Genomic DNA, 25,229 nt, shown 5'->3' with positions numbered 1-25,229 from the left:
GAGATACTCAAACTACCCTGTCTGGGACCAACAATCATTCCACAGTCAAAGTTACTTAGATGGCATTTCTTCCCCACTCTGATGTTTGTTCCAAACAATAATTGAACCTCTTGACCAAGTCTGCATGCTTTTAGGCATTGAGTTTATGCCACATGATTAGCTGATTAGATATCTGCATTTACAAGCAGGTGTACAATTGTACCTAATAAAGTGGGCACTGAGTGTATTTCAATACTGACAACATCCAAAACTACTTAATTTATTGTAATGCACTTTGAAACATCGTATGACAATCAAAAGCAAATGCAAACTCTTTCTTTCTTTATAAGGAACTCTAATGGGGAACTAATGTGTAGTGATGAAGGGTCTTGGCCTGAAACATTGACAGTTTATTCCTTTTCATTGATGCTGCCTGACCTGCTGAGTTCCTCCAGCATTTTGTGTGTGATACCCTGTGTAGCAGATTCCTTTTGCTAGAGGTGACTTTTACTGTTGGTTTTCAGATATCTCTTTGGAAGTGGTTTCATTTGTGAATGTCTATGCATGAAGCAACAGTAAAATCTTCAAGCAGGCTGACTAGATAATAATTTTCTTACCAGGAAGTAAAAAGCACATGCCTAAAAAAATAGATTTTTATACTGTTTTGGTGTCTTAAACAGTTGCCTGCTGCCTCAAATTGTAATAATTCCCCTTTGGTTTGTATGGAAAGGTTGTAAAGCAAGATTGGGATGCCATTAAGATAATTTGCACCTCAGAATTTATGTTAAAAAAGGGTTTGCATTATTCTGGCTGGTACTTGGGCAATTTATTGCCACTGCTGGTATTTTGCTTTTCACCAGTCTCAGAGGGTTACCAGAGTTTAAAGTTGTTATTCTGGTAGCAACCAGGCAATGGGAGTACCGACTTATGACTATTGTCGAGTAGAAGGGACTGGAGGGGAGAAGGAGGGAGCTACCTGTTTGATCCTTTATGACACAGAGGTGCAGATATACGAGGACAAGACCTGAAGGTTGTTCTGCATGCTATGGGTCAGCAGAGCTACCAGTTCTATCAATGGAAGAGCCCAGCAGTGAGTATTTTGGTTAGTGTTGCTCAGAAGTGAGAACCACTACACCATTAAGGAATGCTGAAAGAAAATAGTAGCTCACCAGATAAGTCAATGTGAGCCAATACTTCTCTTTCAATTACTCTCACTTTACACAGACAGATACACACACACACACACACACACACATGCGTGCTACTTAATTACATGCTGTATGCACCCTATCCTCTCTTACTACTTCCAACCTCACCCTATAATTGGATTCTTTGGGTTGAGAAACTTGCTCTGATGCAGCTGCAAGAAACTTCAATACAACAAGTGTGAGAAAAAATTGTGTTCTTATGAATGCAGAATTAGAGCAGCAAACAGCTAACTAAATGTCACTTTAGATCCTTTGGTTGGAAAATAGAAATGACATGAATACAATGGAATGAACTTGTACAGGGAAGAGCTTTATCTACATTTCAATTAAGCTCAATCTAAGGCGGAAAGTTTTTGGTGTCACCAACTGTAAGGAGATCGGGAAATGTTTCATTCCTAAACACTAACCTTACACACCCTAAATAATACTTACTCATTTACTTTTTGAAATTGTTCTAACTTAAGGCACTTTATAATGGCAATGTCAATTAGTAAAAAATATGCATTGTTGTTAAAAAGTAGTAATTTACAATTAAGTTGACATTATTCTAATAACAGAGTGCGATTACATTTAAAGCTCAAAAGTTTAAAGTAAATTTATTATCAAAGTTCAGCAGGTACATTTAATGTCAGAGAAATGCATACAATATACATCCTGAAATTCCTTTTCTTCGCAACCATCCACGAAAACGAAAGAATGCCCCAAAGAATGAATGAGAATTAAATGTTAGAAAACCAAAGCTCCCCCCCCCCATGCTCCCTCCTCCCATGAACAAGCAGCAACAGGACAATGACCCACCTCCCCCACCAGCAAAAAAGCATCAGCGCCCTCCACCAAGCACTCAAGAGTGAAGGAAAGCATCAATAAAGACACGGACTTGCCATATCCCGAAGACTACTTGTTCACGCAGTAATTCAACATACCACAGACTCTCTCTCTCCCTAATAAGGGAAAAAGAGATGTCCCTATTTCACAGTGAGTATATATGTATATATATATATATATATATATATGTCACCATATATTACCATGCGATTCATTTTCTTGTGGGCATTCTCAGTAGATAGAAACAAAGAAACACAATCAAATCAATGAAAAGCTACACACAAAGACAAACAACCAATATGAAAAAGAAGACAAACTGTAAATACAAAAAAAAACAAATAATAGTACAGTAATAAATAATATTGCGAACATGGGTTGTAGAGCCTTGAATGTGAGCCAATGGGTTGTGGAATCAGTACATAGTTGAGGTGAGTGAAGTTATCAATGCTGGTTAAGAAGCCTGATGGTTGAAGGGTAATAACTGTACCTGAACTTGGCAGTGTGGAACGTCAGGCTCCTGTACCTCCTTTCCGAAGGCAGCAGCAACAAGAGAGCTTGGCTTTCCTGGATAGCGGGGGCTCCATGACAGATGCTGCTTCTTTGTGGCATTGCTCCTTGTCCCATAGAGGAATACATAGTTGCTCAGTTATGGCATAGCAACCAGATTCAAATTTCAGCATTAGCAGCTTTAATTATCACCAGATGAAAATCAAATGCGAAGGGAATGTCAGCAGCCGATATCTCTTTGATGGGCGGTCATTGACATTCTCTACCCACTCTCTTCTGCATTATGATTTCACGATCAACTCTTTGTCAATCAAAGAAGGTACGAGTAGGGCTGTCAAAAAGAACAACCGCATTCACATCAATCCACTAAACAGGTTCTTCTCCCACAACAGAAAAAAATATTATAGAAACATAGAAAACCGACAGCACAATACAGGCCCTTCAGTCCACAAAGTTGTACTGAACTTGTCCTTACCTTAGAAATTACTAGGGTTACCCACAGCCATCTGTTTTTCTAAGCTCCATGTACCTATCCAAAAGTCTATTAAAAGACCCTATCATATCCACCTCCACCACTGTTGCTGGCACCCCATTCCACGCACTCACCACTCTCTGCGTAAAAAACTTACCCCTGACATCTCCTCTGTACTACTCCCAAGTACCTTAAGTGCTCTCTTGTGGCAGCCATTTCAGCCCTGGAAAAAAGCCTCTGACTATCCACATGATCAATACCTCTCATCATCTTATACACATTATAGATTTAGAAATCAAATATTTAAAGGAAATAATAAACACAGAGTTTCCGCAGATGCTGGAAATCTTGAGGAACACACACAAAGTACTGGAGGAACTCAGCAGGTCAGGCAGCAAATACGGAAATGAATAAACAATCGATGTTTCGGACCAAGACCGTTCTTCAGGACTCAAAAGGAAGAGGGAAGATGTCAGAATAAAAAAATGGGAGGGGAGGGGAAGGAGGAAGTTGATAGGTGAAGCCAAGTGGATGGGAAAGGTAAAGGGCTGGAGTAGAAGGAATCTGATAGGAGAGGAGAGTAGACCATAGGCGAAAGGTAAGGAGCGGCATCAGGAGAAGGGAATAGGCAGGTGAGCAGAAGAGATAAGAGACCAAAGATTCAAAGGTTCATTTTCTTATAGTCATAGTCATACTTTATTGATCCTGAGGGAAATTGGTTTTCGTTACAGTTGCACCATAAATAATTAAATAGTAATAAAACCAGAAATAATTAAATCGTAATATGTAAAATATGCCAGGAAATAAGTCCAGGACCAGCCTATTGGCTCAGGATGTCTGATCCTCCAAGGGAGGAGTTGTAAAGTTTGATGGCCACAGGCAGGAATGACTTCCTATGACGCTCAGTGTTGCATCTCAGTGGAATGAGTCTCTAGCTGAATGTACTCCTGTGCCCAACCAGTACATTATGTAGTGGATGGGAGACTTTGTCCAAGATGGCATGCAACTTGGACAGCATCCTCTTTTCAGACACCACCGTTAGAGAGTTCAGTTCCATCCCCACAACATCGCTGGCCTTACGAATGAAAGTATTATCAAAGTATGTCTGCAGAATACAACTCTGAGATTTGTCTTCTTCAGATAGCCATGAAATACAGAAAAACCATGGGAGTCATTGAATGAAAAGACATAACCCCCCCCCTCACAAAATAGAAAAAGAAGCAAAAACTTTCAAACCCCAAACCTCCCACCCCCTCCCTCACAAAAAACTAACATATCGCCCTCAAGGGAAAAAAACGGTAACAATAATATCAAACCCCCAACCCCCTCTCTCGCACACAAAAACTAACAGAGTGGGGAATAAAAGAAGAAAGAAGAAGAAGAAGGCAGGGGGAGGGGAAACCAGATGGAGAAATTGATGTTTCTGCCATCGGGTTGGAGGCTATCCAGATGGAACACGCTGTGTTGCTCCTCTGCCCTGAGGGTAGCCTCAATTGTGGCAGAAGAGAAGGAGGTCATGGATCGACATGTTGGAATGGGAATGGGGACAAGAATAAAAATTCTCGGCCACCAGGAAATTCTGCTTTTGGCAGATGGAGCAGAGATGCTCGACGAAGTGGTCACCCAGTTTAGGTTGGGTCTCACTAATGTAGAGGAGACTGCATCAGGAGCACCGAATACAACAGACAACCCCAGCAGATTCGCAGTCGAAGGGTTGCCTCACCTGGAAGGGCTATTTGGGGCCCTGAATGGAGGTGAGGGAGGAGGGGAACGGGCAGCTGTAGCATTTATGTCGCTTGCAGGGATTTGTGCCAGGAGGGAAATTAGTGGGGAGGGATGAATGGACAAGGGAATCATGGAGGGAGCGATCTCTGGAGAAAGCAGTGGGGAGAGGGAAGTAAAGATATATTTAGTGCTAGGATCTCTTTGGAGATGGTGGAAGTTGCAGAGGACCATGTGTTGGATGTGGAAGTTCAAGGGGCTGTAGGTAAGTACAAGAGAAACTCTTATCACTGTTAAAGCATCGGAAAGTTGGAGCGAGCGCCAATGTCCTGGAAATGGAAGAGATGTGGGGCGAGGGCAACATCGATGGTGGAGGAAGGGAAATCCCATTCTTTGAGGAAAGAGGACATGTCTGAAGTCCTGGAAAGGAAAGCCTCACCCCGGGAGCAGATGCAGAGGAGACAAAGGAACTAAGGAAAGGGAATAGCACTTTTACAGGAGACAGGGTGGGAAGAGATATAATCAAGATAGCTGTGGCAATCAGTAGATTTACAAAAGATGTTGGTAGGCAGTTTGTCTCCAGGGATGGAGACAGAGAGATCGAGAAAGGGAAGAGAGGTCAGAAATGGAGCAAGTGAATTTAAGAGCAGGGTGGATGTTGGGAGCAAAGTTGATGCAATTGACGAGCTCAGCATGGGTGCATGAAACATCACCAATGCAGCTATCAATATAGCGCAGGAAGAGCTGGGAAGCATTACCAGGGAAGGCTTGAGATATTGACTGCTCTGCATAGCTAATGAAAATGCAGGCATAGCTGGGTTCCATGGCTACCCTTTGAGTTTGGAGAAAGTGGGAGGAACTGAAGAAGGAATTGTTGAGGACGAGGACCAGCATGTGAAGAGTCGCAGATGTGGATTGGAAGGGACTGAACCAAGGGGGATAGAATGAAGTCAAGGTATGCGGACATGAGTTCAGTGGGGCAGAAGCAGGCTTTGAGAATATGCCTACCAGGATAGCCAGGTTGGTGGATCTTGGGTAGGAGGTAGAAACAAGCAGGGCATGGTAAGAATAGTATGAGTTTGGGTGGGACAATCTCAGAATATCTCAAATATCTCAGAAATGCTCAGTCATCTATGAAGAAGGAATTTAAAGTTGAACACCTATCCCAATTGGCATAGGTGTTCATTGACGTTGTGAGAATAAGATCAGATAGGGAATAAAATTGCTTTTATTATCCTTTTGGTGTAAATTACAGTGATGTCACTACCTTTAACCTATCAAAAATGAATATTTCAAACATTAGATATGCTCAAAGTCTGAGATTCCAAAGAATGTCAGTGCTGTTCCAGGTAAGGTAACAGGGAGAAAGAATGCTTTTGAATTTGCTGTACATTTCTATGTATCATATTTTAATTATGATAATAAATTGTGCTTCCATTTATTAAAGAAAGAAAATGATTGTGAGGTACAAATAATTATATTGTATAATTTTACCAAAAGATTTGATATACAGTACCTATAAAACGTATTCACCCCTCCTCCCACCTTGGAAGTTTTCATGTTTTATTGTTTTACAACATTGAATCACAGTGGATTTAATTTGGCTTTTTTTGACACTGATCAACAGAAAAAGACTCATTCATGTCAAAGTGAAAATAGATCTCTACAAAGTGATTAATTACAAATACAAGACACAAAATAATTGATTGCAAAGTATTCAACCCCCTTCAAGTCTGTATCTAGTACGTGCAACTTTGTCAGCAATTACAGCCCTGAGTCTGTGTGGATAGGTCTTTACTAGCTCTGCACATCTGGACACTGAAATTTTTCACCATTCTTCTTTACAAAATTGCTCAAGCTCTGTTAGATTGCATGAGGATCGTGAGTGAACAGCCTTTTACAAGTCCAGTCACAAATTCTCAATTGCATTGAGGTCTGGATTCTGACAAAGACATTAACTTTGTGATTCTTAAGCCATTCCTGTGTAACTTTGGCTTTATGCTTGGCCTTGCTGGAAAACAACTCTTCTCCCAAGTCGCAGTTCTCTTGCAGACTGCATCAGGTTTTCCTCCAGGATTTCCCTGTATTTTGCTGCATTCATTTTATCCTCTACCTTCACAAGCCTTCCACGGCCTGCTGCAGTGAACCCACAGCATGATGCAGCCACCACCATGCTTCACTGTAGGGATGGTGTGTTTTTGATGATGCGTGGTGTTTGGCTTATGCCAAACATAGCATTTAGTCTGATGGCCAAAAAGCTCAATCTTGGTTTCATCAGGCCATAGAACCTCCCTCCAGCTGACCTCAGAGTGCCTCACATGCCTCTGACAAACTCTAGCCAAGATTTCTTGTGCATTTTTGTCAACAGTGGCTTTCTATTTGCCACTGTCCCATAAAGCTGTGACTGGTGAAGCACCTGAGCTACAGTAGTTGTATGTGCAGACCCTCCCATTTCAGCCACTGAAGCTTGTAACTCCTCCAGAGTTGTCATAGGTCTCTTGGTGGCCTCCCTCACTAGTCCCCTTCTTGCACGGTCACTCAGTTTTTGAGGATGGCCTGTTCTAGGCAGATTTACAGCTGTGCCATATTCTTTCCATTTCTTGATGATTGACTTGACTGTACTCCAAGGGATATTGAGTGACTTGAAAATTTTCTTGTATCCATCTCCTAACTTGTGCTTTTCAATGACCATTTCATGGAGTTGCTTGGAGTGTTCTTTTGTCTTCATGGTGTAGTTTTTGCCAGGATACTGACTCACCAGCTGTTGAACCTTTCAGATACAGGAGTATTTTGACTCCAATCAATTGAAACACCTTGACTGCACACAAGTCCCCAAAAACAGATCCCTATTTAATGAATTATGTGACTTCTAAATCATTTGGCTGCACCAGTGACGATTTGGTGTGTCATATTAAAAGGGGCAGGGGGTAAATACTTATGCAGTAAATTATTTGGTGTTTTATATTTGTAATTAATTTAGATCACTTTGCAGAGATCTGTTTTCACTTTGACACAAAAGAGTTTTTTTTGATCAGTGTCAAAAAAGCAAAAATAAATCCACTATAATTCAATGTTGTGAAATGATAAAACGTGAAAAAATTCCAAGGGATGTGAATACTTTTTATAGGCACTGTAGAAGAGACTGTAAGTACTGGCCCAGATGAAGGGTCTCAACACAAAACGTTGACTATCCATTTCCCTCCACAGGTAATCTCTGGCTTATTAAGTTCCTCCAGTATATTGTACGCTGTCAAAAGAATTGCTAGTTTCCGATTTGTTTTATCAAACATTGGTTTGCAACCCTATGCTCCCTGTGACATTATAGGGAAACCTTTGCAGTAAGGAGATTGTGGATATTTCTGACCAAGGGAAAAATATGTTAAGTACGACGAAAAATAAAGTGTGAAGCCCAGGAGGTGTATAACCCTTCACAAATATCAATGTGCATCTAATTATATCGCCTTGACTCCAAGTGAATACTTCATACTTCAAATTAATCTTGTTCGCTACATTTTAATTAAACTCAAGAGCCTATAAGTTGTCAGCTGAAAAAGGGTGCAAAGAGAACTTACTTTGCTTTGTAAATCCCTGTCTGTGGAAATCTTGACATGCTAATTTTTATTTCAAGGTCAAAATTAGATTTCTAATCTTTCAAGTGTCATTTTTTATCTTATTTCAAGTTCAAAATTAGATTTCTAATCTGGCAAGCTTCATTTTTATCCCAGTTACAAGGACTGTATCTAAACTGTCAATTAAAGATCCCATCTGGAATAAGTTTTATTCAGTGCTATTTTGGAACATGGAACTGACACAATTTATTGTGATAAATAAAAATCACATTACTACCCTGTTTATACTACGTCATTGGGACATCATTGCAAACCATAAAAAAAAACTTAAAAGCATTTCTCTGAGCTGTCAGCCTCAAGGCTAGATTTTGCTTAACACAAAGTTACCATCATTACTGTGGCTGTAATTAACATATTTGGTTATTGAGAAATTATCTAAAGAATCTCATTTAAACCCTTAGAATCTATTAGTTTAGGTATATAAAATAGATGTTTGATGTCAGACAACTTTAGTTGGGAGGACTTCAAGGGATGAAGATGAATTATAATGTATAATGTAAATTCAAATCAATATGGTCCTTTACACTACCTGTTACATTATATATCTTTTTGTAACTTATGGTACTTTTTTCTGTAATGCACTGTACTGTTGCTGCAAAACAGTAAATGTCATGCCTATGTCAGTGATAATAAATCTAAACCTAATTCTGATTTTGATTTTCCAATCCAGTTGTATTACAAATCTCCCGTACTGGCTAGAATTATACATAATTATGGTTAATGATCACTTAGGAGAAAGAGTATTGTCAATATAACTGTGCCTCTAAACAGAAGCAGGGTAATTTGTAATAAAGAGGGTCAACAACTTTAAATTCCTTGGTGTTATCATATCAGAGGATCTAGCCTGGGATCAGCATGCAACTGCCATAACAAAGAAGGCACGACAGCACTTTACTTTCCAGGGGGTTTTTGCAGATTCAGCTGTCATTTAGAACTTTGACAAACTTTTATAGGTCCACAGTGGAGAGTTTCTTGACTGGTTGCATCACGGCCTGATATGAAAACACCAATGCCAAGAAATGGCAAAGTCCACAAAACGTAGTGGATACACCTTAGTCCTTCTGTACTCTTCTATAGATGTGTGATGGAAAGTGTGCTGACAGGCTGCACTACGGCCTGGTATGGGAACACCAATGCCTTTGAGCAGAAAATCCTATGAAAGATAGTGGATTTGGCCCTGTACATCACGAGTAAAGCCCTCACAACCACAGAGCACATCTACATGAAAAGTTGCTATTGAAAAGCAACGTCAAAGATCTTCCCCACCCAGGCCATGGCTCTTTAATCACTGCTGCCATCAGGGAGAAGGTACAAGTGCCTCAGGACTCTCACCACCAGGTTCAAGAACAGTTACTACCCCTCAACCATCAAGCTCTTGAACAAAAGGGGATAGCTACACTCATTCTACTTCTGGTGTTCCCACAGCTGATGGTCTCACTTTAAGGACTCTTTATCTTGTTATTTCATACTCTCTATTTATTGCTGTTTATTTATATCTGCATTTGCATAGTTTGTTGTTCATTGATCCTATTTACAGTTACTGTTCTATAGATTTGCTAAGTATGCCTGCAGGAAAAAAATCTCAGGGTTGTATATGGTGACATGTAGGTACTCTGATAATAATTTTTACTTTGAACTTTAAACTTTTGAACTTAGGCCCCACACCATCAGGTTGAAGCCCATCTGCCACTTCTCAGCCCAGTTCTGCATCCTATCGATGTTCCACTTAATCTCTGACAACCCTCCAGCCTATCCACAAAACCCCCATCCTTTGTGTCATCAGCATTCATGTTCTCAGCATTATTTATTTATTTAATACTCAGATATATCAGTATTACAGTGGAGTAAAGGGAATTATAAAGGCATGAGAGAGCATCTGGCCAGAATTGATTGGAAAAAAACACTGGCAGGGATGATGACAGATGGAATGGCCGGAATTTTTCGAAGCAATTCGGAAGGCACAGGATAAATACATCCCAAAGAGGAAGAAGTATTCTAAAGGCAAGATGACACAATCATGGCTAAGAAGAGAAGTCAAAGTCAGCATAATAACCAAAGAGAGGGCATATAACTGAGCAAAAATTAGTGGAAAGTTAGAGGATTGGGAAGCTTTTAAATACCAAAAAAAGACAACTAGAAAGTCATTAAGAAGGTAAAAATGGAATACAAAAGTAAGCTAGCCAATAATATTAAAAAGGATACCAAAAGTTTCTTCTGACACATAAAGTGTAAAAGCGAGGTGAGAGTGGATATCAGACTGCTGGAAAACAACGTTGGAGAGGTAGTAATGAGAGACAAGGAAACGGCGGACAAACTGAATAAGTATTTTGCATTAGTCTTCACTATGGAAGGCACTAGCAGTATGGTGGAAGTTGCAGGTGTCAAGGGTCATGAAATGTGTGAAGTTACCATTACTAGAGAGGAGGTTTTTGGAAAATTGAAAGGTCTGAAGGTAGATAAGTCACCTGGACCAGATGGTGTACACCCCAGGGTTCTGAAAAAGGTGGCTGAAGAGATTGTGGAGGCATTAGTTATGATCTTTCAAGAATCACTAGGTTCTGGAATGGTTCTGGTAGACTGGAAAATTGTAAATGTCGCTCCATTTTTCAAGAAAGGAGAGAGGCAGAAGAAAGGAAATTATAGGCCAGTTAGTTTGACCTCAGTGGTTGGGAAGGTGTTGGAGTCAATTGTTAAAGATGCGGTTTGGGATTACTTGGATGCACATGATAGAATAGGCCATTGTCAGCATGGATTCCTCAAGGGAAAATCTTGCCTGACAAATCTGTTGGAATTCTTCGAAGAAATAACAAGCAGGATAGACAAAGGAGAATTGGTTGAAATTGTGTACTTGAATTTTCAGAAGGCCTTTGACAAGGTGCCACACATGAGGCTGCTTAACAAGCTACAAGCCCATGGTATTACAGGAAGTTTTCTAGTATGGATAAAACAGTGGCTGATTGGTACGAGGCAAAGAATGGGAATAAACAGAGACTTTTCTGGTTGGCTGCCGGTGACTAGTGGCTCTACAGGGGTCTGTACTGGGACCAATTCTTTTTACATTGTATGTCAATGATTTGGATGACTGAATTGATGGCTTTGTTGCAAAGTTCGCAGACAATACAAAGGTAGGTGGAGGGACAGGTAGTTTTGAGGAAGTAGAGAGGCCACAGAGGGACTTAGACAGATTAGGAGAATGGGCAAAGAAGTTGGAGATAGAATACAGTGTTGGGAAGTGTATGGTCATGCACTTTGGTAGAAGAAATGAAAGGGTTGACTATTTTCTAAATTGAGAGAAAATACAAAAATCTGAGGTGCAATGGGACTTGGGAGTCCTTGTGCAGGATTCCCTAAAGTTTAATTTGCAGGTTGAAACTATGGTGCGGAAGGCAAATGCAATGTAAGCATTCATTTTAAGAGGACTAGAATTTGAAAGCAAGGATGTAATGTTGAGACTTTATAAAGCACTGAAGAGGACTCACTTGGAGTGTTGTGAGCATTTTTGAACCCTTTATTTTATAAAGGATGTGCTGAAAATGGAGAGGGTTTAAAGGAGGTTCAGGAAAATGATACCAGGATTGAATGGCTTGTCATATGAGGAGCGTTTGATGGTTCTGTGCATGTGTTCACTGGAATTCAGAAGAATGCGGGTTGACTTAATTGAAACCTATTGACTGATGAAAGGCCTTGATAGAGTGGATGTGGAGGGGATGTTTCCAGTGGTGGGAGAGTCTAAGACCAGAGGACATAGGCTCAGGATAGAGGGGCGCCTTTGAGAAAGGAGATGAGGAGGAATTTCTTTAGCCAAAGGGTGGTGAAATTTGTTGCCACATGCTGCTGTGGAGACTGTCTTGATGTATATCTAAGGGAGAGGTTGATAGATTCTTGTTTGGTCTGGGCATGAAGGGATACGGGGGGAAGGCAGGAGAGTGGGGCTGAGAGGAAAACCGGATTAGCCATGATAAAATGGCAGAGCGGACACTATGGGTCAAATGGCCTAATTCTGCTCCTATATCTTATGGCCTTAGTAATATGCTTGGTGATAGAAATACGTCTTCAGCTGCTTGTATTAGTATGTTTGATGAGCAGTAGTTTTTAGAAGTCTGGAATTGAGGATCTAATATCCTTATATTGAAAGCAAATGACTTCACAAAAATGTGAAAGAAGCAAAATCTTTCATTTATATATTATTGAAATATCAATCCAATATAAGGAATGGGGCACAATCTGAGGCTCCGTCTTTTGGGCAGGTCCTTAAACCAAAATCCCTTTTGCCCTCTCGGGCGGACAAGGCATATTTTTATGAAGACTGGGGGAATTCTTCCAGTGTTGTGTTCAAGATTTCTTGCTCACTTACTTTCTTACTTCAGCCCATCAGCCGCAATGGGTCATAGGCCACAGACAGCAGCTCGGAGGAACCCTCCACCATGAGCCAGTCCTTCAAGTTGTCCCCAGGTGTAGCCAGTCTTAAGATCACCCCCCCCCCCCGCCCCGCCCAGCTGGGACTTCTACCACCTTTTCGGTAGTTCTGGGTTTTTACGGGATAGGGCTGCTAGCCCTATGCCCAACCCTCCTCCTTTCACATCTGGGCCTGGGACTGTCAATGGCAGAGTTATTTCTTACTTAACCAACAAGAAATTATCGGATCATCATCCCATATTCACAGAACTTCCCCCTGTCAAATTTGGTTCAGCATTTCCTAAATTACACTGGTCTCCAAATACCCATAGGTTGTAGAAAATGTAAGACTACTAAGCTCTATGTTTTTGTCTCTGGAGTGTGACTGGGAAAGGACGTTTGCTGACTTAGAGCTGAATGTACTTCTAGGGAGTAGCAACACAAGTAACTGCAGATAATGAAATCTGGAGCAAAAAAAAACAGCTGGAAGAACTGAGAAGGATGCACAGCATCCATGGAGGCAATGTTTTGGAGGTGTGGATTTGGGTGGAGACGGTACTAGCGAGTGATGGCTGACATCTGACAAGGAGTAGTCTCTTCGCTCTACTTATCTAACAAAGCAAATATGAATATAATCAGATGACCAACTTGTTTTGATTCTGAATCAAAGGGAGTTGATACAACCTGGAGGAAACAAACAGTGTGTGAATCTGGCAAACATTCATGAAATTCCAGTATAATTTCTCATAGTGCTTGAAAGGTATTCAGGGATCCTTTATTTTCTCTAGTCATTTTCAATGTTTTAAATGCTTTGAACAGTCAGTAATCTTCAAAGTTCAAATAAATGTATTATCAATGAATGTATACCATATATATACCATGTATACGATATGTACCATATGTAATCTTGAGATTCATTTTCTTGCAAGCACCTACAGGAAAATAAAGAAAGACAATAGAATCCATGAAAAACCATACATAACAAAGACCAACAAACATCCAATGTGCAAAAGAGGCCAAATCATGCAAATAATAAAAAAGGTAAACAAATAATACTGAGAACATGATGTGCAGGGTAACCAAAGATGAGTCCCTGCCATGTTTGCAGAAATAAACAGCCAGATTTTAGCAATAAGCTAATTTATAACTCTATAAGTATCCAAGAGTATTTCAAACCCCTTTCACTCAAGAATGAAGAAGAACGACCACATGAGATTTATAACAACTTTCCGAACAATAACAATTTTGCCAGAACTTTATTTTCCCATGAAGGCAGTACCCTATAAACAATCACTTTACATCACTTTGGCCCATATAAACATTGTTCAAAGAGGTCACCTACACATTGGCACATAATCTGATTTATTTGCTCAGTGGCAAAATTAAGTTGCAATGTTCTAAAAAGCATGAGAACGTTAGGAGTGGAAGGGGCATTTAGCTATTTTCCTTGTGCTCACCTAAAAGGCCAAAGTTAAACTTTTATCTAGTTTTCTGCCATTGATTTTGTATCCCTGGATACTCTTAATATCTAAAAATCTGTCAATCTCTCTCTTGAATATACTCAACGACAGAGGCTCTTCAGCCCTTTTGGGTAGATAATTCTTGAAGTTTGAATATAGATTTTTTTCCCCCCCATTTGTTCTGAATGGCAGACCCATTATTCTGAGATTGTGATTTTTATTTATTGACACCCTCTACAGAGAAACAGTAATTAGAATTAGAGTTATAGTGCAGTGAGACTATCTCTCTTTTTCTGAATTTTGGAGAGCATAGCTCATTCTGCTTATCTGGCCCCTCATATAAGCCCATAAGACATAAGAATCCGAATTAGGCCATTCAGCCCATTGAGTCTGCTGATTTAAATCCCTCTCAATCTCATTCTTCTGGCTTTGCCCTGTAACCTTGAATGCCCTGACTAATCAAGAACCTGTCAAGATCTGCTTTAAATAGACCCAATGACTTAGCCTCCATAGCCACATGTGACAATGAATTCCACAGATTCACCACTCTCTGGCTAAAGAAATTCCTCCTCATCTCTGTTCTAAATGGACATCACTCTAGTCTGAGGCTGTGCTCGGCTCTCCCACTATAGGAAACATCCTCTCCACATCCACTCTATCCAAGCCTTTCAATATTCGATGGGTTTCAAGGAGATCCCTTCAAATTCTTCTAAACTCCAGCAAGTACAGGCCCAGAGCTATCAATGCTGCTCATATGTTAACCCTTTTATTCCTGGAATCACTCTCATGAACCTCCTCTGGACCCTCTCCACTGCCAGTACATCCTTTCTTAGATAAGAGGCCCAGAACTGCTCACAATACTCCAAGTGTGGTCTTACTAATGCCTCAGTGTTATATTCTCTTGAAATAAGTTCCAACATTGCATTTGACTTCTTTATCACTGACTTAACCTGCAAGTTAACCTTTCAAGAATCCTGCTGGAGGACGTCTAAGTCATTTGCACCTCTGATTATTGAATTTTCACCCTGTTTAGAAAATAGCCTATGCCTTTATTCCTTCTTTGAAAGTGCATCACCATAGACTTCCTGATGCTGCATTCCATCTGCTACTTCTTTGTCCATTCTCTCAATCTGTCTAAGTCCCCTATGGCCACCCTGCTTCCTCAACTCCCTGCCCCCCTCCCACCTATCTTTGTATTGTCCACAAGCCTGGCCACAAAGCCGGCAATTCCGTCATAAAGTCATTGACGTACAGTAATATGTGAAAAGAAGTGGTCCCAATACCGCCCACTGTGGAACACCACCAGTCACTGGCAGCCAAGCAGTAAAGGCTCCCTTTATTCCCATTCTTTGCTTCCTGTCAGTTAGCCAAGATCCATGCTAGTATCTTTCCATGGCCTCATGATAAGCAGTCTCATGTGCAGCACCTTGATTTTCTTCAGCTCATATATTAATTGTTGCATTTCAGTAACCAGTTTTTCCTCCTCACTCTTTATTACAAACATATCCTTCCCTTTGTCGGGAGACCAAACCTATATTCGGGGCCCAAATAATTGAAGCAAGACATCTGTACTTTTTTATTCCAGTCCTCTTGCAGTGAAGGCCAACATCTTATTTGCTTTCCAAATTACCTGTTGTATCTGAAGGATAACTCTTAAAACAAATACCTTTTAACTCCTCACTATTTAAGACGTACTTCAGTTTTCCATTTTATACCAACTTGGATGACCTTGTGTTTATTCTTTAGGTGTTGTGTTTGCTCTGTCTTGCCAACCTGTCCATATCCCTTAAAGACACTCTGTAGCTTCCTCATAATACACTCTGCTGCATTGCTTTGTATCATCAGCAAACATATTGTACTTGATTTCTATGTCCCATTAATGATATGGGTTGTGAGAAGCTGTGGCTCCAATACTGATCCCTCATTAGTCGTAACTTTTCAACCTAAAATAATCTGTTTGTTCCTACTTTCTGTTACCTGATCCTCAGTACATGCCAACATATTATTCTGACTGTTGTGTGCTTTAACTTCCTTTAATCCTCTGTTGTGTAATACCTTATCAAAGACATTGTCAATGAGAGAGAACTACATCATCAATGACTACATCAGATGCTTATCTTTATTTATTTTGATTATCCTCACAAAACTTTAATACTGTAGATATGTGAAGTCTTATTTCTCTTTAATAAATCTGGTTGATTTTGCCAGTCCTATTACTGTTTTCTAAATAGTCTTTTCCTCTTCCTTAATAATTGGTCACATTACTTTTACGATTATTGATATCAAACTAATTTGACACCTGTTTCCTCTTTTTGTTTTCCCACTTTTCCTCAATAGCTTGGTTACATTTGCGGTCATCCTGTCTATTGGAAGTCACCTCCTTCAGTACCTTTGGATGCAGGTCATCAGGTCCTGGGGATATGTCATCTTTGTGTGCCATTATTTTTTCCAATATTTGTTTTTTTAACTAAAGGTAACTTCCTTGAGCACATCATTCAGTCTAGACTTGTTCTCCTCTACAGTTTCCAGGAGTTTCCTGTGTCTTCCTTAATGATGAGAGACACAAAATACTTACATAAATTCTCTGTCATTTCTTTATTCCCCATTAGAACTTCTTCAATTTAAATCAGCAAGAGACCCATATAAACTTTAGCTCATCATTTTCATGCATCTGTAGCCTATTTATGTTTCTCCCAAGTTGTATTTTGTCTATTTATACTTTATCAACACCTCCTTCGCAGAAATCTGATTTTGAGCATTTACCTTTGGTCTATTTCTATCTTTAACTTTTTATGAGAGCCAATTCAAATGTGATTTCATAATTTGTCTTATTCGGGTGGAAGTTTGTAATTTTTATTCTGTTTCCTAAGGAATATAGAACAGTACAGCACAGGAACATGATGTTGTGCTGAACTAATTAAACTATGAAATAGACATCTAACTTTTGCACACACATCCATACCCATCCTCATTCTTTGTATATCCATGTGCTTATCTAAAAAATGCTTCTATCGTACTTGCCTCCATTACCACCCTGGCACTGCATTCCAAGCACCCACTTTTGTCTGGGTAAAAAAAAAATTGCACATCTCTATTGAATTTACCACTCTCATCTTAAATGTATGCATTCTAAAATTAGACATTTCAATCTTTGGGAAATATACCGGCTGTCTATCTATGTCTCTCATAAACCTCTGTCTAAACTTCCTCTCAGCCTTTGCTGTTCTAGAGAAAACATTCTAAATTCGTCCAAACTCTCCTCATAGCACATGACCCCTAATCGAGGCAGCATCCAGGTAAATCTCTTCTGCACCTTTTTTACAACCTCCACGTTCTTTGTAAAATGTGGTGACCAGAACTGACTGCAATACTGCAAAATGGCTTAGCCAGGATTTTATAAAACTGTGACAAAACTTTCTGACTGCTGAACCCAATGCCCTGACTAATGAACGCAAGCATGCCTTCCACCTTCTTTACTACTTGTATTCAACTTGTGCAGCTAACCTCAGGGAGATAACTTTGTCATTACATATTACAAGATCTAAAACAGCCTGAATTCTGATTTTAAAACCTTCAATTTTGCCTTTGACGGTCTTCCCATGCTCTGATTTGAATTGGAGGTGTACTTGTATGTATGACTCCTTCCAGCCAGTCTCTAGTTATCCTCACCCAAATTACTACCCCACACTACTGATTTGTTCCTTATACTTTATACTTTATTGTCGCCAAACAATTGGTACTAGAATGTACAATCATCACAGCGATATTTGATTCTGCGCTTCACACTCCCTGGATTACAAATATTAAATATTAAAAATAGTAAAAATAGTTAAAATTAGTAAATATTAACATTTAAATTATAAATCATAAATAGAAAATAGAAAAATGGGAAGTAAGGTAGTGCAAAAAAACCGAGAGGCAGGTCTGAATATTTGGAGGGTACGGCCCAGATCCGGGTCAGGATCCGTTCAGCAGTCTTATCACAGTTGGAAAGAAGCTGTTCCCAAATCCGGCTGTACGAATCTTCAAGCTCCTGAACCTTCTCCCGGAGGGAAGAGGGACGAAAAGTCTGTTGGCTGGGTGGGTCTTTATATATTTTATCTTTATATTTTTAAAGTTTTCCTTCAGTAAAACCCTTTTGCTATGAACAGAGTAAGCACCTAACAACTCCTCAACACCCCACCAGCAGAAAAGCCTCCCTTTTCTATGTGGGGTTTTTCTGATGTACAGTACTGTGCAAAAGAGTAACACACACACACACACACATACACACATACATAAGCACAAACACACACACACACACACACACACACACACACACACACACACACACACACACACACATATATATATATATATATAGATAAGACTTTTGCACAGTACCATGGTAATTTTATGTATTACACAGTACTGCTGCCAAAAAAAAACATGACATATGTGAGTGATGATAAACCTGATTCTTATGTTGGTCTCTACTGTGGACTGAGAGTGGGAAGAGGGCAGGGAGAGGGGAATCATGGTTGGGGACAGGGGAAGGGAGAGGGGAGGGAGTGGGAAATACCAGAGAGACAGTCTGTAATGATCAATAAACCAATTGTTTGAAATCAAATGACCTTGCCTGGTGTCTCAGGGCTGGGTGTGTCTGCACACACGGCAACTCCCACATCCCCCAACACACCCCTGGCACTCCTTCTCTGCCACCTGTTTCACACTGCTCCTATGATGCTCCACCCTTACCATTTCCAGCATCTTTTGCTCCCACCAGATTTACAAACTTGCTCTCCACTCCACGTTGACAAATACAGTACTGTGCAAAAGTCTTACGCACCCTAGCTATATACAGTATATATGCCGGGGGGGGGGGGGTAATGTGCTAAAAATAGACTAACATGGAACTTCCCATATATTGATTCTACATCTATTTTTTAAGAGTTTCTAAACAACATTGGCTTTGAAGAAATAACACAGAAATCACTCAGAATTGTGTAATCAGTGGCCATATTATCAGGCACACTTGAACACCCGTTTGGTCATGAAAATATCTAATCAACGAATCACATGGCAACAATTCAATGAGTAAAAGCATACAGACATGGCTCAGTTGTTTTTCAGACCAAACATCAGAAAAGAGAAGAAATGTGATCTAAGTGACTTTGACTGTGGAATGAATATTGGTGCCAGACGGGAGGTTTGAGTATCTCTGAAACTGCTGATCTCCTGGGATTGCTATGCACAACAGTCTCTAGAGTTTACTGAGAATGGTGCAAAGACAAATTTTTAAAAATCCAGTTCTCTGGTAACAGCATTTCTCTGGTAAAAGTGCCTTGTCAATGAGAGAGGTCAGAGGAAACTGGTTCAAGCTGACAGGAAAGCAACAGTAATTCAAATAATCATGTGTTACAACAGTTGTGTACAGAAGAGCATCTCTGAATGCACAACATGTCAGACCTTGAAATGGATGGGCTGCAGCAGCAGAAGACCACAAACTCAGTGGCCACTTTATTAGGTACATGTGGTATATAGAATCCTAAGATATGGCGAGAGGAAATATCAGAAAAAATCATACCAAGCCAAACGTGATTAAATAGATTTATCAAAAATGTTTGTTTCAAGGAGTGTGCTTCTGTAGAGGGAAGAGGAAGAGAGCTTCTGGAATCAGGAAATTACTGATAGCCTTTAACAAATTTGAGTTTGAGCATGACAGTTTGACCAGCAGAAGAATTTGCAGAAGACTGTAAGCTTTGGCAGGTTTACAGGGACAGGGCAAGGCTTTGGAGGAATCTGAATAAACAGGCTGGAATTTGAACAAATCGCATCAGGCAGTTTTTAGACTTACCATTCTTAATCCACTGTTGCATTTCTACCAGTCCTGCATTAAGTTGCCTCTTAAATTCTTTCTGTTCTATTATCAACTTTTGTGGCTCAGTGCAACAATTTGTTGAGAATCACTCCCTTGAAGTTGCATTGAGTGGTTTACTGCATTAAAGGCTGCTTTTCTTGTTCAGGAATGACTTATTCAACCATTTTTCAAAGTCAGCCTAACTTCCTTTCAAGCCATAAGTCTTCCAATTCAATAATAAATTAGTTCTGGTATTAGCTAACTTTTTTTTCTGTGAAATGTAACCTGTCTCAAGTATTTATAGAAATTAGATGTTTTTCAATTGAAACACAAAGAATTATAGCAAATATTTTCATGAAATGAATGTTTATTTCAGAGCAGCTAGTTATTGGTATGGAAAGCATTTCAAGACTGGTGGATCGTAAATCATTATCAGTAATTTGTTTTTTTTGGGAGGGATTATAGAAGAGAGACAAAATACACTTCTCTTGTTCTGGAAATAAGTGATCCCAGATTTCATTGTGTTTTGTGACAGGATACTATACAAACTTGTTGCAGAAACTCCAGCGTTGTCATCAAGGGGATATGATCACAGGACTTCTGATGCTGTATCCTAACTATGTTATCCATATGGTAGAGGTGAGGCTAATAACTGCCATGCATGGTTAGATGAAAAAAAAGCAGTATCTATATATATATAATGCTTGACAATGTACAGATCACAGTAATTTCTGAAGCTTTATCAAAACAAATGTACTATTAATGTGAAAAACTTAAAGATAAACACTATGAAGTACGTTGAATATGTGAGCAGGTGTAACATAACATAATCCTTTCAGGGACTAATTACCAGACATGTTGGCTGACCTAAGTAGTGTAGAAAAAAGCAGTACACTCTTCCCTAAGGATTGCGGTAATCTCTCTACAAGTTAATTAAACTTCTTTTCTTATAATCCAGACAAGCATTTCTTAAAATAAAAATCATTTGATGCAAGTTTGTATCAGTTAAATAGGTTTTAGTGATTATTTTAATGAATTTGAAGCTCATAAATTTCTGCAAGAAGAATCCATCTCGGAAGTGCAATCTTGAAAATACTGCTTTGCGTTGGAAGTAAAGAATTGATCTATAAGTCAATTAAAGTAGAATTTCATAGATTAGTGTGGCCTTCAAACTGCATTTTCATTTGCTTAGCTTGATGCCGAATTAGGTGACCAAATAAATGTACTTGGGAAAATGGGGAAAAAAACAGATAACATTACAGACCTTTACAGACACTGCCACGAGGATGACAGTGGCACAGAATGAGCAAGAGCTTTGGTGTTTGCTTGCCGATTTTTGCTGCAAATGTGGGCTGATTTTTGAGGTACTGTTATAAACACAAAGAGAGGTGTTCAAACGCTAGCTCTGCATTTTTCCTTCACTGAGCCAGCAAGGGAAAAAGAGTGGATTTGGCTTGAGTATAAGGAGTTTTCACCTTCTCCACCAGCACTTAGTCAATCCTTATGCATTGGCTTGCTCTTGTAGCTGAGAAGTAGTTGGAAAATAGCTTGTGCTTTAGTGTTGCCACTTTCTCAAACTATGAAATGGCTTTGAAATTGTTAAAGTACTCAGGGTTTTTCTTAAATGAAGATCTTTATCATTCCCATACCTTGCATATCTTCTTGATGTGTAGAAATGTGTATAGTTATCTTTTTTGGATATTCTCGGGCTGGTCCTTTCTCTTCAATTGACCCTAGAATTCCTGAGTGTTTTGATACACCGCTGGCTATTTCCATCACCTCTTGTGCAACATGAAATGCTTCTGAGTTTTAATGCCACTTCTGACCTCTTCCAGAAGCAGACATAAACCAACAGCTCGTGCGTCATTGACTGCCACACCTTTATTTTTGGCACCATGTCAAGTCCTGTCAAATATGTGAAAACTAAATTTTCTTCAAATAGCTGCAATGCCCCTGGAAATATAATCCTAATTGAACAAGTTATCAGCTGTCAAAAAAATTTTAGAAACTCAGTGTAAAGTGTATTGGGGTCAGACCAGCCAAGCAGGCATCTTCAAAAACATATGAGTTCTGTGAAATCTGTTCATAATTCATCCTAAAGTTCATCATTTGATAAATATACTGCAGGATATGTAACACTGGAATATCCCCCAGGAAATGTAACATTGGAATTATGCAAAGTTGTCTTCATATATAAAAAAATTCTGGGTTATACAGATTTTAATAGGGATGCCAGTAAGCAAGCGAGTACTCTTCATGTTACAGCCGTTGGCAGTCTCTATGTGGCTGCTGCGTGAATTGGTGCATTTTCATCTTCTGAGTGGCATTTATGCCCAAAGGTGGAGGAAATGCCATGTGATCATACAATTGAAAAAACCTCATGTTGTGTTGCATTATGAAAATGGACAAATATTAACTTTGATTTCAAGATCTTTGCTCTGGGTACAACCACATTCAATAAGAACACCATTGTGAAGGGCACCGAGTGGATTGAGGGCATGTGGAAGCTTTGACACCCATAAAATCCACTGTGATTACAAAGTAACTATCCGCAGTGTTTTTGGAAATATAAAAACTATTAACTGAAGACAAAGGATCAACGTCAGTACGTGTGAAACTTAGCCCTATGACAACCTAGGAAAAGGCTGAAGTTTGTATGAAGCTAAGGATATTGAAACAACGGTAGCAGAGAGCTGTGTCTGGTGGAACTACTGAAGTTCGTAATGCAATAAATAAGATGAAGGAAGGAAAGGCAGTAGGTCCTGATGAATTAGTAATAGAACAAATTATCGCCCTTGAAGATTATGGAATTGAAAAACTTACTGATTTAATCAATGACATTTATGAGACTGGGATAATACCAGAAGAGATGAAAAAAAATCAGTATTTATCACTCTTCCTAAGAAACCTGGAGCAATAGAATGTGAATTACAAAGGACCATAAGTCTGATGAGTCATTTCACTAAGATACTTCTAAAAATTTTGATGACAAGAGCTAAAAGTAAGATACAAGCTGAGATAGGTAAAGAACAAGCAACACACATAAAGGTTGCTGGTGAACGCAGCAGGCCAGGCAGCATCTCTAGGAAGAGGTACATTCGACGCTTCGGGCCGAGACCCTTCATCAGGACCAACTGAAAGAAGAGCTAGTAAGAATCCCTTACTAGCTCTTCTTTCAGTTGGTCCTGACGAAGGGTCTTGGCCCGAAACGTCGAATGTACCTCTTCCTAGAGATGCTGCCTGGCCTGCTGCGTTCACCAGCAACTTTTATGTGTATTGCTTGAAATTCCAGCATCAGCAGATTTCCTTGTGTTTGCATAGGTAAAGAACAATGTGGTTTTGTGAAAGACAAAGGTACAAGAAACGCAATATTGATGTTAAGGATACTATGAGAACGAGCTATTCAAGTGCAAAAAGATTTGTTTGTTTGATCAACTACACAAAAGTATTTGATAAAGTGAAGTTATTTGAAATATTACAGGAAACTCTAGATCTAGATTCGAAAGACCTCTGCCTAATCAGAAATCTGTACTGGGAACAAACTGCCGCTGTAAGAATAGGTGGAGAAGTAAGTCAGTTTACGAGAGTCAAGAGAGGCGTGAGACAAGAGTGTGTTTTCTCCCCTGATTTGTTTAATGTGTACAGTGAAACAATATTACAAAAAATAAGAGACATCTTGGGAATCAAAGTTGGCGGATAAAACATCAATAATTTCAGATATGTGGATGACACTGTGTTAATTGCAAGTACGGAGGAAGAACTGCAAAACATAATTGATATAATTGTTGAAGAAAGTGCAAAAATGGGTCTATCTATCAATTGCAAAAAGACAGAATGTATGGTGATATCCGAAAAGAAGGAGAATCCTATCTGCAGGCTGAGAATAAATGGAGAAGACATAAAACATATAAAGAACTTTTGCTACTTAGGAAGCTGGGTGACATCAGATGGCAGGTGTGACTTGGACATCAAGAGAAGAATAGAGATGGCAAAAGACACCTTTACGAGAATGAAGAGTATACTGACCAATACTAAACTAGGCATGGCAACCCACCTCAGACTACTGAAATGTTACGTTTATCCAGTTATGTTATATGGCTCTGAATGTTGGACAATATCTAGTAACATGAGGAAATGAACTGAGGCAGCAGAAATGTGGTTTTTGAGGAGGATGCAAAGAATATCATGGATGAAATGAATATGTAATGAGGATGTCATGAACAGAGCAAACACAGAAAGAGAAATAATGTATGAGATTGTGAAAAGGCAACGTAACTTCATTGAACATGTGATTAGGAAAGAGGAGTTAGAATGCATGGTAATTATGGGAAAGATTGAAGGGAAGAAACCAAGAGGAAGGCAAAGACAAATGATGATGGAGACAGCAGCCAGAGAAATGGAAATGAATACCAATCAATTGATCCACTTGACCCGAAACAGGAGTGTGTGGGCCATGGCAGTCAAAGCTCAAACTGGGCATGGCACATGATGATGATGATGATGGTAGTACCCCTAGTCTGTATTGAATGGAGAGAGTTGATGTAAATATAGAGAGAATAAAGTTCAAATTAACCCATGAGATTTATTTTAGAATACAGTATATTGATGCAGTGCATAGAATATGATAGGATCAAAATATAAAATGGAACAGTAAATATGTATATTCTTCAGTGAAATCTGACTTGCATAAAATTTGCCTTAAAGAATGCCTTCTGGGATAAAACTCTTCTATAAAATTGGGAACTACATGTGTTCATGGCTATTCCACCATTTTACATAATGCAGGCTTTTACACCTGATGATGTTCCATTGCCAGTAAGATAATTAGGGTCTGACAGATGCATAATGTATTACTTGTGGTTATTATAACCTGAGAACTTCCAATCAAGTTCAAATTCGAGATCAACTGTACACATGTATACAGCTAAATGAAACAGTGTTCCTCAGTAGCTAAGGTGCCAAACATAGTACATACAGTCAAATACAGCAGACAGTACATATGTTAGAATAGCACACACAGTCACAAAAAAAAATTAGCACAAATCCCAGAGTGGCCTGGCCTGAAGATTAATGGTGCATGAGATGTTGTCTTGGAACCATGTTCCTGCAAGACAAGCACGCAGCAGTTCCTCATGTTCCACATCCACAGAAAGAGACAGTAAAGCTTGTCTTCCAACGAGCAAACACTAGAGA

General features: G+C 39.5%; 1 protein-coding gene across 3 annotated transcripts in view; it reads left to right on the top strand.

Moving 5' to 3' along the window:
* The window catches only part of tex47 (testis expressed 47), an 85,633-nt gene that overhangs the window by 29,482 nt on the left and 30,922 nt on the right, over nt 1-25,229 (top strand). For all 3 annotated transcript variants that reach the window (XM_072242419.1, XM_072242418.1, XM_072242416.1), the window contains exon 3: nt 20,572-20,675. In XM_072242419.1, coding sequence (XP_072098520.1) covers nt 20,572-20,675 — 104 coding nt within the window. The remainder of the gene's footprint in view (nt 1-20,571; nt 20,676-25,229) is intronic.

Source organism: Mobula birostris, chromosome 24, assembly GCF_030028105.1.
Source record: "Mobula birostris isolate sMobBir1 chromosome 24, sMobBir1.hap1, whole genome shotgun sequence".
Taxonomy (NCBI): Eukaryota; Metazoa; Chordata; class Chondrichthyes; order Myliobatiformes; family Myliobatidae; genus Mobula; species Mobula birostris.
The sequence above is the reverse complement of the archived record's forward strand: the minus strand, read 5'-3'. Positions and strand labels throughout refer to the sequence as shown.